Source organism: Periophthalmus magnuspinnatus, chromosome 15 (genome assembly GCF_009829125.3).
Source record: "Periophthalmus magnuspinnatus isolate fPerMag1 chromosome 15, fPerMag1.2.pri, whole genome shotgun sequence".
NCBI lineage: Eukaryota > Metazoa > Chordata > Actinopteri > Gobiiformes > Gobiidae > Periophthalmus > Periophthalmus magnuspinnatus.
Window position 1 is genome coordinate 10,580,217 of NC_047140.1, and position 15,935 is coordinate 10,596,151.

General features: G+C 43.7%; 1 protein-coding gene across 1 annotated transcript; it reads right to left on the bottom strand.

Moving 5' to 3' along the window:
* Nucleotides 1-8,194: 8,194 nt before the first annotated feature.
* On the bottom strand, nucleotides 8,195-14,785 carry kcnk18 (potassium channel, subfamily K, member 18). Its single transcript, XM_033980160.1, has 4 exons — nucleotides 14,515-14,785; nucleotides 13,532-13,678; nucleotides 9,172-9,473; nucleotides 8,195-8,731 (listed from the first exon to the last, which is right to left on the bottom strand). The coding sequence occupies exons 1-4, from the start codon at nucleotides 14,783-14,785 to the stop codon at nucleotides 8,195-8,197; spliced, it is 1,257 nt and encodes a 418-aa protein (XP_033836051.1).
* Between the last annotated feature and the right edge of the window lie 1,150 nt (nucleotides 14,786-15,935).

Here is a 15,935-nt window from a genome sequence, read left to right on the forward strand (position 1 = left end):
TTAGGTGCATGTCCACTGTGAGAGACATAATCTAAAAGAATCTGGAAATCACATTGTATGATTTTTTAAATAATTTATTTGTATGTTACTGCTACAAATAAGTATTTAAACACCTGAGAAAATCAATGTTAATATTTGGTACAGTAGCCTTTGTTTGCAATTACAGAGGTCAAACGTTTCCTGTAGTTTTTCACCAGGTTTGCACACACTGCAGGAGGGATTTTGGCCGACTCCTCCACACAGATCTTCTCTAGATCAGTCAGGTTTCTGGGCTGTCACTGAGAAACACGGAGTTTGGGCTCCCTCCAAAGATTTTCTATTGGGTTTAGGGCTGGAGACTGGCTAGGCCACTCCAGAACCTTGATATGCTTCTTACGTAGCCACTCCTTGGTTGTCCTGGCTGTGTGCTTTGGGTCATTGTCATGTTGGAAGACCCAGCCACGACCCATCTTCAATGCTCTAACTGAGGGAAGGAGGTCGTTCCCCAAAATCTTGCAATACATGGCCCTGGTCATCCTCTCCTTAATACAGTGCAGTCGTCCTGTCCCATGTGCAGAAAAACACCCCCAAAGCATGATGTTTCCACCCTCATGCTTCACAGTAGGGATGGTGTTCTTTGGATGGTACTCATAATTTTTCTTCCCCCAAACACAGCGAGTGGAATTAAGACCAAAAAGTTCTATTTTGGTCTCATCTGACCACATGACTTTCTCCCATGACTCCTCTGGATCATCCAAATGGTCATTGGCAAAGTTAAGACAGGCCTGGACATGTGCTGGTTTAAGCAGAGGAACCTTCCGTGCCATGCATGATTTTAAACCATGACGTCTTAGTGTATGACTAGCAGTAACGTTGGAAAAGGTGGTCCAAGCTCTTTTCCTGTGTAGTTCTGGGTTGATTCCTCACCTTTCTTAGGATCATTGAGACCCCACGAGGTGAGATCTTGCATGGAGCCCCAGTCCGAGGGAGATTGACAGTCATGTTTAGCTTCTTCCATTTTCTAATAATTGCTCCAACAGTGGATCTTTTTTCACCAAGCTGCTTGGCAATTGCCCCGTAGCCCTTTCCAGCCGTGTGGAGGTCTACAATTTTGTCTTTTGTGCATTTTTGACAGTTGTTTGGTCTTGGCCATGTTAGTAGTTGGTGTCCTACTGATCTAGTTTTTATCATCTGCGGCTTTTATCCAAAGTCAAACCATTTTTATCTTTTAAACTTTTTGAACAAGTCGTGCACGCTTTTATTTCTTCGCGCCTGGACTACTGCAATGCACTTTATTCTGGCATTTCGCAAAACTCGCTTTACCGACTGCAGTTAGTCCAAAACTCTGCTGCACGACTTTTAACAGGAACCAAAAAACACGATCATATCACACCAATTCTTGCGTCTTTGCACTGGCTTCCTGTTAATTTTAGAGTTGATTTTAAGATTTTATTGTTTGTTTTTAAAGCTTTGAATGGTCTGGCCCCAGTTTACATCTCGGACCTCATCAAAATTTACACCCCGGTGCGCGCTCTGAGGTCTGAGGGCCAGCTCCAGCTCGTGGTCCCTAAGACCAGACTTAAAACCAGAGGGGACAGGGCCTTTTCTGTGGTTGGACCTAAACTGTGGAACGCCCTGCCCTCCCACATTCAAACAGCTCCCACTGTAGAGTGTTTTAAGTCTCGTCTTAAGACCCACTTTTATTCTCTGGCTTTTAACACCGCGTGAGTTGTGTGGTCCTCTGTGTTTTTGTTTTTTATTTTTTTATGTGTTTTATTGATTTTATGTACGGTTAGTTATTAGTCAAATTAAATGAGCACCTATTTATTTTTGATTGTTGTTCCTTTTTATTTTATGTCACTTTGTCTCTGTGCAGCACTTTGGAAACAATTTGTTTATGAAATGTGCTATATAAATAAAGTGGATTGGATTGGATTGCATGGGGTGGACAGGTGTCTTTATGCAGCTAACGACCTCAAACAGGTGCTTCTAATTTAGGATAATAAGTGGAGTGGAGGTGGACTTTTTAAAAGTGGACTAACAGGTCTTTGAGGGTCAGAATTCTAGCTGATAGATAGGTGTTCAAATACTTATTTGCAGCAGTAACATACAAATAAATTATAAAAAAAAATTATACAATGTGATTTCCAGATTTTTTTAGATTATGCATCTCACAATGGACATGCATCTAAGATGAAAATTTCAGACCTCTCCATGATTTCTAAGTGGGAGTACTTGCAAAATCACACAGTGTTCAAATACTTATTTGCCTCACTGTAGATGTCAGTGACACGAGGGAAATGAAGAATCTTATTGGTCATTTATTGGTCACCTTAGATTTACAGTTCAGAGCATCAATTGTTTCTGCAAGTCTGCCCGGTTTCTCCCTTCTCGTCATTATTATTTTTATCTCCCCTGTCTCTTGTCCCTCTCCAGCCGCCATGCTTCTTTTAATACAGATGGACCATGTGTTTCTGTGATTGGCTAATCTACCTACCAATCACGCCCATCTGAACTCAGAAGGTAAAACATATGATTACTCTGCAGAAACATGCAGTCTGGGCCCAGTCTCTATGTGCAGCATTGAAGGATGATGCTTTTCGGGGGAGGATTAAATTGCTGTTATTTGGTCGCTATGATACTCATGGTTGGAGTTCCAAATGTGGAACTTTGTTCCAAATTCGCCTCTATAACTGCCAGCCTCGATGACCTTCATTTGACTCCCTTTGTCCATTTCTTTATACAGTCTATGGTCAGACTATATAGTGTCCCTGTGGTTTATCTTTTGCCTCGTTTCCTTCTGATTACAGTTTGTTTTAGAGTCCGGGACAAACTAAATACTGATCAGAGTTGTAGAGTTTTATAAGTGTACTTAAACTGTAGCAGCTCTGTCACATTTTAGATTTACTGTTTTGAGTTTTTACAGGAGAAAGTCATGACTCACTATTGACTCTAGAGATAGACCAATATATTGTTTCAATATCTGGGACCGATATTTGCACTTTTTAACATATTGACTGTCCAGCAGAGGGCAATGTTAACTTTTCGCTGACCTGCTGCCTAAAGAATACGAACAAAGCTTTATTTGAACAGTAGTGCAAAGAGGTAACTGCAGAAAACGTGATGCACTGCTCTCTTATAGGTCTGTGGTAAAAAAGGGCTGTGGTGCGTCTGTAATAAATTACATCATTTGGGGAAAATCAAACTCAGTCCCACATATTAGCCAATAAAACATTGCAGATCTTATCAGCTTTGGTTTCTCTGGATTCTAAACAATCAGCATGGGCCATGAACAAACCCACATCGTCCATCTCTAATTAACACTTTTGCCAGTCATTGTAAATATTCAGAATGAGTGGCAACACTCATGCCTCACAGCAAGAGGGTTTGGTTCGATCCCCGGGTCGCCAGGCCTTTCTGTGTGGAGTTTTTCATGTTTCTCCCCGTGTCTGGATGGGTTTCCTCCGGGTACTCTGGTTTCCCCCATCAACCAAAACATGAACACCCTTCGAGACAACTGTTGTTGTGATTTTAGGCGTTACAAAAATAAATGAATTGAATTGAATTGAAATGTTGTAATGTCATCTGCAGCACCTCTATAGGAAAAGCATGTAGTCCAGCCAAAAGTCCTTTAACAAAGCTTTTTTCTCTAACATGTTTTTAAATGTTTATGTTCAACTGAAAATGTTTCTGCAAATATAATAGTCCATACATTAAACCACACAAATATAAACAGCCCAAACCTCATGGAGTTATGGAGGAGACGACGAATGGCTAATGTGTTCATGCAGAGCTTTACCTTAAAAATGCATCTGACAGATTCATACGTGTGTTTCATTCTGACTTCCTTTGGTGATAGTCCCTGTGCTAAGTTTTACATCAGTTCAGTGTCAGTTTGTGAAGAAAAATCCAAAAATACAGGAAGTAGCTCTAAACAGAATCCGTCTGCCTCTGTCACCAGCATAGAAATGTTCCAACAGAGATGTGTTTATTCTTCTGACACTTGAAACCTTCATTTCACTAAAGATGCTAATTATAATAATTTTGGCTCTTGTTTACATTATGGTGGCTAGGTAACACTTTTTGAAATACCTCTACATATATCACATCTGCTGCTGGGTCCAACCAGGAAGTAGCATTATAAACTTCAGCAAAACTAGACTAGGCAAGATTTTTAGTGGAATTTTAAATATAATGATGTAACTGAGTATGCAATCTGTCATTCACTTTAACCCCAGTCCTCGTCCCATCCCCGAAGTGTCCAACTGTACTATATGAAAATGCTGTGAAATAAACCATATTTATAAATAAACTTGGAGTTAAATTCAACCATGTCTGTGTCTGTTCACTGTAACACACACAGCACTGGGACAAAGATGTGTCGTATTGTGTTACATGCTGCCATGGGTGACGTCACACTCACTTGGTTTGGGTGTGCGCTTAGGTGGTTCATGGTGGTGGGTGAAACCTATACGATAAACGATAATACAGAATGCCCTTATGTTACTAATGCCACATGATCTCCCTAAAGCAGCACGTCCCTCAGAAACTATTATAAAGTCAAGTCAATAGTTTATAACAAGTCATAGAAGTTACAGTTTCTACAACTCAAATCTCATTTGACAACAGAAAATAAAACGTTCCCCATTGGTACAAAGAAAAGTATCACGATAAATACTGACCAAAAAGGATCGTTCCATCTGCCATGTATCAGGCGTGTCAGGCCTACTAGGTGGTGGTTGGTATTTGGGTGATGCTGGGCGGTGCTTGGGTAGAGGAGGGTGGATTTTAGTGGTGCTGGGTGGTGCTTGGGTGGAGTATGTCTGCATGATCTGAACAACTGAATGATTCACTCCACAGTTATGATAAATGACTCAAACACTCCCTTATTCGCACAATACACAGGCGGTGAAGAGCCTTGCCCATAGGCTCAGTCAGAGCTGGGATTGAGCCAACGCTCTAACCTCTTAAAGGCAATATGAACATAATTAAAGGAACGGTACCTTACTGGTTTCCTATAGAGTTTAAAGAGTTTTGCCACTGTTAAAATTGGATTAAATGTCCTATATTACGCAAAACTGACTGATGTGAGCCTTTACCCATGTTATAATGCTGTTACCTCCTCAAAAACATACGCGGAGTTGTGTTTTGTTTCAAGTTTTCAAGTTAACACCTCCTTTTACCTTTAGTTCAGTAGAAATAGGAAATTCCAGGGTTGAAATCATCCAGATGATTCAGATGATGGAGTTTAGAAACACAGTGGAGCACTTCCTGTATTACTATATGACATCACAAGGTGTAACCAAGAGTTTTCTATTTTAAAGAAGAACTCAGTCTAAATATGCAGGGTTTTTTTTAAAACATGTGTGAATGAAACAAAACACAACTCCATGTCTGTTTGTGATGAGGGAACAACATAACAAAGATCAGAAAATAGCGTAATATAGGCCCTTTAAAGCTACACTTTGTGGGCAATAAAAACACAAGATATAGATATAAGTGTAACACAATACTGAGGAACATTCCTGGCTAATACAATCTCCATAGAGACAAGCAAGCAGTAGGTCCCCCCACCTCTCTGCGCTCATCAAACACACTTTAGTTTAGGTTTTCATTTTATATTTTTTATTGACTTTAAGATGAGACAAACTTTGGCACATGCTCAGTGTGACTAATGCTTCACAAACACATTCTTCTACAGTCTTTCATGTCACAGATTTAAACATCTTTCATATCTTTCATTTCCATCCATTTTCTTCCACTTATCCAGGGCCGGGTCGCGGGGGCAGCAGGCTAAGCAGGGACTAAAAGACTTCCCTCACCCCAGACATAGGACATATCTTTAATGTTTTTCCTTTTTAAATCCACACATCTTTCCTCAGTCTGTGCTTTAAACCGTACCACACAAACATGTCCAGGTCCTTTGGGGAAATCAAAATGGAGTGAAGTTTCTGAGGAGCTTAAGTCCTTCAAGATCAAACGTCACAGAAAAGTGTTGAACAGTTACACAAACATTTGTAAAACCACAGACAGAAATAGTAGATGCAGTGTTCGATGCTAATGCTATTGTCCAATATTGTTGGCTAGTCCGGGAAGATTTCAGCACCAGTGCATCAGGAAATTCTGATCCCCCTTCAGTTCAATTAGAAGGGGAAACTACTGTGTCTACTGAATGGGAAAATGTCTAAAACTTTATCAAAGTGCTCAGATTGCAAACCTTTAGTCACTTTTATTTATCAGATTCACGTAAAAGCATTAAGACTAGAAAATACAATCAGAAAGGTTTTTCTCCACCTTTTTGTAGTGGTGCAATAGAAAAGGGATGAGAATTTCCCAGAACATCCGGGCCTCCAGCAATTGACCACGTTTAGTCTCGTTTAAAATTATTGTTGAGTGTGTAAACCTTTTGTTGTTGTGTTAATGTAAAATATCCAACCTCTAGATACTCAAGATTTGGGCTAAACATGGTCAGTTATTCAGCAGATGCAGCTGCACTGTCAGACCACCTGAGGGCGCTACAGACCATTAAAAACCCTGTCAAAGTCAAAGCCATGCTTTGGAACATTCCTCATAGAGATGGATATGTTTAATGCCATATTGTGGAATATTATAGCCAAAGGAACAACATTTCTGTGGAAACTAGCAGAGGAGGCCAAATAAGAGTCAGGTTTGTGGAGATGGCCACACATAGTAAGGACACATGCTTTTTAGTGTAATAAAAACATCCAAAACTAAAAACATGCTATTATTTTGGCCACAAAAGTGACATACTGTAGCTTTATTGAGGTAATTTAAACTTTAAGATGTGAAGTGTGTTGCTAATAAAATATATTAAAGACATTACAGCTCGTGCAGTTCAGTATCAGTTCATTGTAAACATTGGCCTCAGCTCTGACAGGAGAGTAGGCTATTTATAATATTTACAGGTTTCAACTCCTTGTTTGTGATGTCAGTTGGCGTGGTGACCGGGGACTCCCTAAAAGCTTGGCATGTCGCTCGGGGCGGGACCTAATATTCTATTGCAACTATGGCAATCCACTTTTAAATAGTGTTTACCTCTTCACCTGAGCTGTCTACTGCAGCCTTTGACTATAATCCAGTGTGTTTACATTCATGTTGTATCATGTTTCATTAGCATGCATGGTCCCAATAAAATAAATAAATAAATAAAAACAGACTTTTGACAAGACAAAGTGAATTTAAAATTATGACAAAAACAATGACACTTTTAAAAAAAACTTTCTGTTGATTCATCAGAGGTTCCACACACAGGGAACACAGCTACACTAAACACACACTCTTTGTGTGAGACCTTATGTAAAATGTGGATTTATGACTTTGTATTTATTCACAGATTAAAGTTAGAGTGAGGACCAGGGTGAGGAGCAGGGTGAGGAGCAGGGTGAGGAGCAGGGTGAGGAGCAGGGTGAGGACCAGGGTGAGGAGCAGGGTGAGGAGCAGGGTAAGGACCAGGGTGAGGACCAGGGTGAGGACCAGGGATAGAATGAGGACAGGTTTGCTCACCTGAACCTGTGACTTGACCTTAATATTTGTCCATCTGATGATTATGAAATGAACTCTCTCTCTCTAGAGAAATACAGCAGCAGTTAGTCAGCTTTGATTGACATGAATGCTAAGCCCCGCCCCAGACGAAATGCTGAGTATTTAGGGAGTTCTATGGTGACTGAGTGTTCATGTACTTTCTGGTGTCAGTTGCCGTGGTGACTGCGCATTCATGTACTTTCTGGTGTCAGTTGCCGTGGTGACTGCGCATTCATGTACTTTCTGGTGTCAGTTGCCATGGTGAGTGCGCGTTCATGTACTTCCTGATGTCAGTTGCCATGGTGACTGCCTGTTCGTGTACTTCCTGGTGTCAGTTGCCGTTGTGACTGCGTGTTCATGTACTTCCTGATGTCAGTTGCTGTTGTGACTGCGTGTTCATGTACTTCCTGGTGTCAGTTGCCGTCGTGACTGCGTGTTCATGTACTTCCTGGTGTCAGTTGCCGTGGTGAGTGCGTGTTCATGTACTTCCTGGTGTCAGTTGCCGTGGTGACTGCATGTTCATGTACTTCCTGGTGTCAGTTGCCGTGGTGACTGCATGTTCATGTACTTCCTGGTGTCAGTTGCCGTGGTGACTGCATGTTCATGTACTTTCTGGTGTTGCTTTCTATGTAGTCAGACTGCGTGTTCATGTATGTGATGTTGGTGCACGTTGTCAGTTGTCATGGTGACCACAGTCGTTGTCCTTTCGTGGGTTCACATATTTGATGCATTTCCGGTAGACGTTGACAATCTTGGACTGGCTGAGTTTGAACGCCATGGAAACAATGGCCATGCCACTGATAATGAAGAGAGACGTGAGCATGAAATAGTTTGGGTGTTTGGGTATGATGTCGCCGAAGCCAATGGTCGTCACGGTGATAAAGCAGAAGTAAAATGCATCGAAGCCACTGAGCTCGGTCTCCCACAGGGGCAGCACCAGTCCTACCAGCAGAATGTATGCGAAGACGAGGAAGAGAATGAGGGCAAAGGGCACGTCCAGCCGGTCCATGTCCTCCCCCAGCCCGGTAAAGTCCCACAGCACAAATGGCTTCTTGGATTTGGGCAAACGCTCCAGCTCCGGACACGACATGCTACGACTCACAGGACCTTTACGGAGGAGCTGCTCTCTCGCCAGGATCCGCTCAAAGATCTCCCTGTTGTTCTGCAGGTGGATGGACCTCTGCCGCACAGTCTCCTGAGAGTGGAGAACCTGAGGAGGAAGAGGAGGAGGAGGAACAGCGGGGGAAGGAGGAAGAGAAGAGGAGGAAAAGAGGGGGAAGGAGGAGGATGAGAGGTGGAGGAGGAAAAGGAGGAGGAAGAGAGGAAGGAGGAGGAGCAAGAGGAGGAGGAGAGGGGGAAGGGGGAAGAGGTTCACTTTCGTTTTTAACACTGAATCTCCCCTCCCTATGCTCTCCGTGCTAAATCACTCCCCCTTCAGAGCACTATCACATCACATCAGGTTTGTCAGGTTGCTGAGTACAGTTTTGTATCATGTTTTTGTATCTTTATGGAGAATTGTCGTGTGGGAGCACGGGTGATGTAGGCTTGTGGGCGGAGACTTGTGCAGGCTCGTACTGCTAACAGTAAGGAGGAGGAGGAGTATCTAAATGGAATAAAAACTGTATTCCTCTGACATAAATGAACTCTGACCTGTCTGATGTCCAGAGGTTTGCTGATAACCATGTCATTTTGTCCGAACACGATGGTCCCATCCTCCAGCATACGGCGGCTCTGGAGGTCGAAGGATTTCTGGCGCTTTTTCCACGGTGTGAATTTGCGGCTCCTCAGAGTGGAGAAGAGCCTGTACAGATGCCTATATATGCGGGTCATGAGCAGGGCCAGGAAATCTCCAACGTCCAGAATGACCAAGAGCATCAAAGGAACGCCCACCATCGCATACAGCACACACGCCACTTTACCCCCCAACGTCACGGGGTACAGCTCTCCGTAACCTAGAGACCACAGGGTCAGAGGAGAGAGGGTCAGAGAAGAGGGTCAGAGGAGAGGGTCAGAGGGGAGGGTCAGAGGAGAGGGTCAGTGGGGAGGGCCAGAAGAGAGAGGGTCAGAGGGGAGGGCCAGAGGGGAGGGCCAGAGGGGAGAGGGCCAGAGGAGGGTTGGAGGAGAGAGGGTTAGAGGAGCAGAGGATGTAGAGGTTCAGATGGAATAGAGGAGAGGGTCATATGATGCAGAGGAGAAAGTCAAGGGAGAGAGGGTCAGAGGAGAAAAGGTCAGATGGATCCAAGGAGGGTCAGAGGAGCAGAGGTTGCAGAGGATGGAGAGGAGAAGGTCAGAGGAGCAGAGGATGGAGATTTTCACACAGAGCAGAGGAGAGGGTCAGAGGAGTAGAGGATGCAAAGGAGGTTTGGTAATTCTGTAAAGTGCTGTCTTCACTTCCTGGATATTAGCCATTAGCCATTAGCGTCTTTAACCACTTGTCTTCATCAGAGACAATAAAATACTCTAATGCGTCATGTGACCTGCGTCCGGACCAATTAGAGAGCAGAACCGCACACAGAGGAAGCACTGGGAGATCATAACTCAACAACATGAATCATGTTTCATGTTCAAAACTGCTGCATGACGTGAATGTCTAAGACTAAATCTGCTCCCCTGTTAAATCAGACCTGTTCTTTCTCTACAGTTATAATCTACAACACCTGTGGGTCATTATGTTATCATTTGCACATTTTAAATCACAATATTTATCTAAAATGACTTAATAAAAGACACTTAATAAAAACTGCGGTGCTCAATGGGAGCTGATATCACCGCATGCTATCGGTGACCTCTATGGATAGCTGCATATCACACTAGCGGGCAGACCATTTAAAAAAAAACAAAAAAGAAATTGTAATAAAATTATTATGGGACGCTGCTGTGGGGACTGGGACATACTGTAGTGTGGGGACTGGGACAGGGACATACTGTAGTGTGGGGACAGGGACATACTGTAGTGTGGGGACTGGGACAGGGGCATACTGTAGTGTGGGGACTGGGACATACTGTAGTGTGGGGACTGGGACAGGGACATACTGTAGTGTGGGGACTGGGACATACTGTAGTGTGTGGGGACCGGGACAGGGACATACTGTAGTGTGGGGACTGGGACAGGGACATACTGTAGTGTGGGGACTGGGACATACTGTAGTGTGGGGACTGGGACAGGGACATACTGTAGTGTGGGGACTGGGACATACTGTAGTGTGTGGGGACCGGGACAGGGACATACTGTAGTGTGGGGACTGGGACAGGGACATACTGTAGTGTGGGGACTGGGACAGGGACATACATAGAGATAACTCATAACTGTTACCTAGCAGCCATAATGTAAAGAAAGGACAAAACATGCCTAATGCTGCGGTCGCCATCGGAGGTCGAACTTGAATATCAGAATGACGTCGTCTCTGAGATGTTCGTTCAATTATCAAGTCGGAAAAACAATAAGCACAACTCAAAAAAGTTAGAAAAGTGTAAAATCTGACAGCAATGTTTGAGAGTGAATTTCTGCTTTTGTTGACATTAGCGGCGTGTACACGTTAGCAACATTAGCATATCATTAGCATAACGGAGCATAACGGAACTTAACGGTACATTTATAAGCGCAGAAGCTGAATACAGGAGCAGGTCACAGAAAGAATAAGGTAAAATAACACAAGTACCATCAATATTTGAACTGTTGGAGATCAAACTTTATCCAAACACAGGGCGCCACCATGTTGGATTTTCTCTGTGTGTTCCATTCATTAATATAAATAGTTCTGATTAGACTAATACAAATAAAGAACAACACATTTATTTTATTATTGTCAGAACCAAATTAGCTTCATTGGTTCTGCGCATGCTCAGACGCTCTCTCTCTCTCTATTTCACTTAAATGAACTAAGACCACAGCTGAAGCCATAAAGCCATTATGTCCAAATCAGGAGAACGAGAGAGATGGAGTAGAGTTAGAGGAGAGAGAGAGAAGAGAGGTGAAGGAGAGGAGAGAGAGGGTGAGAGACAGTAAAAGAAGGAAAGAAAGAAAGGAGGGGAGAAACAGGGAGAAGAGGTGTAAGGGAGGAGAAGAGATGGGGAGGGAGGAGAGAGAGGAGAGGAGGTGGGCTGGATAGAAGAGAGAGAGGGAGGAGATGGGGAGAGAGGGAGGAGAGAATGAGGGAGAGAAAGACAGAGGAGAGGAGATATTCCAACCATGTGAAACAGCTGAGCATTGTGTAAACTCCACTGGGGTCAGCACGAGGCTCACATCAGCTCATTATAAAGACCAGGGCAGTCCTGTCAGTCCAGGAGTATTTCCCTCCAGTGAAATGCTCTGTTCTCTTTAGCCTCGTCAGTGAAGACAGTGGCGTTTGGGTTAAAGGTTTTATTGATGTTTTAACCTCTGGACCTTTCAGAGCTTTGTGTTTTCCTGTGTCTGTGTTAAACTGACCCACATCAGTGAAGGCGGCAGCAGAAGGACATGTCTCCACACACACTGACCAATACCTGCTGTTTGACTCACACCATCCACTGCAGCACAAACTCAGAGTGATCTGTACTCTACACCACAGAGCTCAGGTGGTGCCCACAAACACAGAGGGAAAAGTGAAGGAGGAGCAACATGTGGAGAAAGCCCTCTCTGCTTGTGGATATCCAAAATGCGCCTTCGATAGATCTAAAAGAGCAAAAAACAGGACAACAGGGAATCTGAACCTAGAATGACTAACTATAACTATAACTATAACTATAACTATAATTATAACTATAACAACTACTAACTAACTATACTACTACTACTACTAACTACTATACTTACACAGCTGGTGGGTCTGAAAACATCAGAGAAATTTCAGACAGTATGAAATTCCGGTCTGTCAAACCCACAAACACGTATCATCCAAAGGACAAAACCCCAAGCCATGAACAAAGTAATGTGGTCTACTCCATTCAGTGCAGTGAAGAGTGCAGTGAGCGTTATATTGGAGAAACCAAACAACCACTTCCAACACCAGCGCGAGGATGTACCAACACCAGTGTGAGGATGTACCAACACCAGCGCGAGGATGTGCATCTCCACCTCAAAGCCACTAACCACTCCTTTGAAGATAGTGAAATTCCGATCTTAGCCAGAGAAAAGAAATGGTTTAAGAGGGGAGTTAAAGAAGCTATATTTGTTTGAAATGACAATCCTTCCTTGAACAGGAATGGGAGCCTCAGACATAATCTCTCCCCATCTATAACCCCATCATCAGACCCAAAGCAAATAAAGGGAACAAAGAGAACAATAGGGTGAGCCAGATTTAACTTTGGCTTTTACTATTGTGATTTTATAAACACATTTGCTTATGATGATTTGGGAAAGACTCAGAGTCTGAGGGCCAACAAAAGTCTGTCTGATGGTCACATTTGGCCCCTGGACCATTGTTTTGTGCTGACGTTTGGACCTTTTTCAACTGTTAGGGTGTGAAATAGTTTAAACATGTTCGTGTGTGTGTGTGTGTGTGTGTGTGTGTGTGCGTGTGTGTGCGAGCCTGGGTCTCTCTGCGCAGGAGAACCCTAGCCTGTCTGTGTGTCTTTTTCTCCTCCTCCACCAGTGCGTACACTCCTCACGGGGTGTTTAGCCACAGGTGAAAGACCTCCGTGTACAGGGGAAGTGGGCGTGTGTGTGTGTGTGTGTGTGTCACAGGGCTCTGTCTCTTGAAGCTCGTTGTCATGGAGATAAGTTCTTTGATCAGCTGATGGACTCTCACGTGGCTCATGGTGTATGTGGTGAATGATGTGTGGTGTATGTGAATAAGACCGACCCAAAAGTAAAGCAAACTGAATTAAATCTAGAGCCACTAACGTGTGAAAATGACCTCAGTGTTGTTTGTCACATATCCACAGTAGTTAACATGGTGCAGCAGAAGAACATGGAGCTGATGTAGTTTGGATGAGGTTTTGGTCTTTGGTGTTTGGGTGGTGTTTAGGTGATGTTTGGGTGGTGTTTAGGTGATGTTTGGGTGGTGTTTTGGTGCAGTGTGTTGTCACATACCCACAGTAGTGAACACAGTGCAGCAGAAGAACATAGAGCTGGTGTAGTTCCATCTCTTTGGGCTCTGGAGCCAAATGGATTGAAAATCCTTCTCCATCTTTGAGCGCACTCCCTCCATCACATCCTCCAACGAGTATGAGGCGTTCGCTGCACAGACAGCACAGAGGCACCAGGGGGAAGAGTGAGTTACACAGACCCCAGGGGCAGAGTGAGTTACACAGACTCCAGGGGCAGAGTGAGTTACACAGACTCCAGGGGGCTGTGTATCCATCCATACCTCATGGACCTAATGAGAGTATGAGGAAGCTCTAGATGTGTCAATCAGAGTCTGCTCAGGGCAGATCTCTGTCAAACCAAATGATTCTAAACAAGATCACATTATAGATAACTGTTAATCAAATATTTAAATTTGCATTATATAACTTTACTGATGCAGGATACTCCGCCAGCACATCTCCATGGAAATGTTTCACAGTGTGTCATTAAACCTTATAGGTGTTTGTATTAGGAGTTTGCAACAATCCAAAACATGCACAGCTGAGGTAGTCCTGACCAAGACCCGCTCTCTTAACCCAGGCACAGTGAAGGATAGGTCAAACGTAGGTTTAACCCAGAGACACTGAAGGGTGGGTCAAACGTAGGTTTAACCCAGAGACACTGAAGGGTGTTATTGCTTTGCCTTAAATACTGCACAGTATGGCATTAAATATATATCCTGCATGTATGTCATTATTATTATTGAAGCAATACCTTGAAAACATACATACGCCTCTACACAGGTCTGACCTGTAACTTGGCCTGGTGACATCTCAGTGGTGATACATAACTTTATTGTCATTGTCTGTTGTATGAGGCTCCATCACAAACACGTGATGTAGCCTCCACCAGTAACACAACTTCAGACAGAGTAGTGCCTACAGTTAGCATCACAGCCCCAGGGAATGTTGATGACAAAAAGTAAAACTGCTCCACAGAGTCCAGACCTGATTGATTCTGGACGGTCTGGACCAGGTCTTTGAGGAAAGCGTTGTACTGAGGTTCTGTGGGGTTGGACTCAGCTCCTCCTTCGATGAACCAGAAGATCACAGCTCCCAGCGCCGCATACAGAACCAGAGACAGAACCAGGACTAAGTGTGGGATCAGTCTCCAGACCCGCCGGGACCGGACCACTGACAGGAGCCCCCCAGGACCACACCCAGACCAGAGTCTGGACCAGGGTCCAGACCGGGGAATAGCCTGAGGACTGGAGAACATCAGGACTAAAGCAGGTCTAAATCAGGACCAAACCAGGACTAAAATGTGGTTAAACCAGGACTGAACTGAGATTAAACCTGATCTGAACCAGGATTAAACCAGATCTAAACAAGGACTAAATTAGGACTAAAGCGGGACTAAACCAGGACTAAACCAGGATTGAATCAGGACTAAACTTAGACTAAAGCAGGACTGAAAGAGGACTGAGCCAGGACTAAACCAGTACTAAAAGCAGGACCAAGCTGGGACAGAACAGGACGAAACCTGGCCTGAACCAGAATTGAATTAGGACTATAACAGGACTAAACCAGGACTAAAGCAGGAATAAAGCAGAAATAAACCAGATCAAGACCAAGGCTAAACCAGGTCTAAACCAGAACTAAACCAGGACTTAAATGGGACTGAACCAGGACCTGTCTGAAGTGAGTTGAATGCCTGATAGACTCATCATTTCCTCATTTCAGATTTGTTTCCTCTTTTTAAAATCACTTCTTCTTCAAAATGTAAAAATATTTTCAAAAGTAAAATCCCACATGAGTCTCTTCTGTTTAAATCCTCATTGGTCCATTTTAAAAATCCCAGATCTGAGTCCGGATCCTGGTCTGGTCCAAAGCTGGGTCTATGTGGGGTGTGTCTCTGTCCGCCGTCCTCTGCTATGGTCACTCCCTCCCTCTCCTCTCTCTCTCACTCTACTCCCCTCACTCAGTCTCTGTATCACTTTCTCTTTTTCTTTCCTCTCTTTCCCTCCTTCCCTCTCTCTCTTTCTCTCTCTCTGTTTGCCCCTGTCCCCTTCATTTCTTGTCCTCTCTCTTGCTCTCCTCCATCCCTCCATATCCTCTGCAGGCATTTATTTCCCTCTCCCTTTCTCTTTCATAATGGGTTAATGGTGGTTTAGTCCTGGTTTAGTCCTGATTTAGTGCTGTTTTAGTCCTGGTTTAGTGCTGGTTTAGTTCTGGTTTAGTCCTGGTTTGGTCCAGGTTTAGTCTTGGTCTAGTCTTGGTCTAGTCCTGGTAGAGTCCTGATTTAACCCCGGTTTAGTGTTGGTTTAGTCCCAGTTTAATCCTGGTTTACTCCTGGTCTAGTCCTGGTTTAATCCTAGTTTAGTCCAGAGTTAGTCCTAGTTTAGTGCTGTATATTGTACAGTGTGTGA

Excerpts from the sequence above, each read along its gene's own strand:
- kcnk18 (XM_033980160.1), bottom strand. The coding sequence starts at position 14,785 with ATGTTCTCCAGTCCTCAGGCTATTCCCCGGTCTGGACCCTGGTCCAGA. Across the intron at positions 9,474-13,531 it reads CACTGTGTTCACTACTGTGG|GTTACGGAGAGCTGTACCCC; the intron begins GTATGTGACAAC and ends TGTGGTCTCTAG. Across the intron at positions 8,732-9,171 it reads AACCTCTGGACATCAGACAG|GTTCTCCACTCTCAGGAGAC; the intron begins GTCAGAGTTCAT and ends CTTCCTCCTCAG.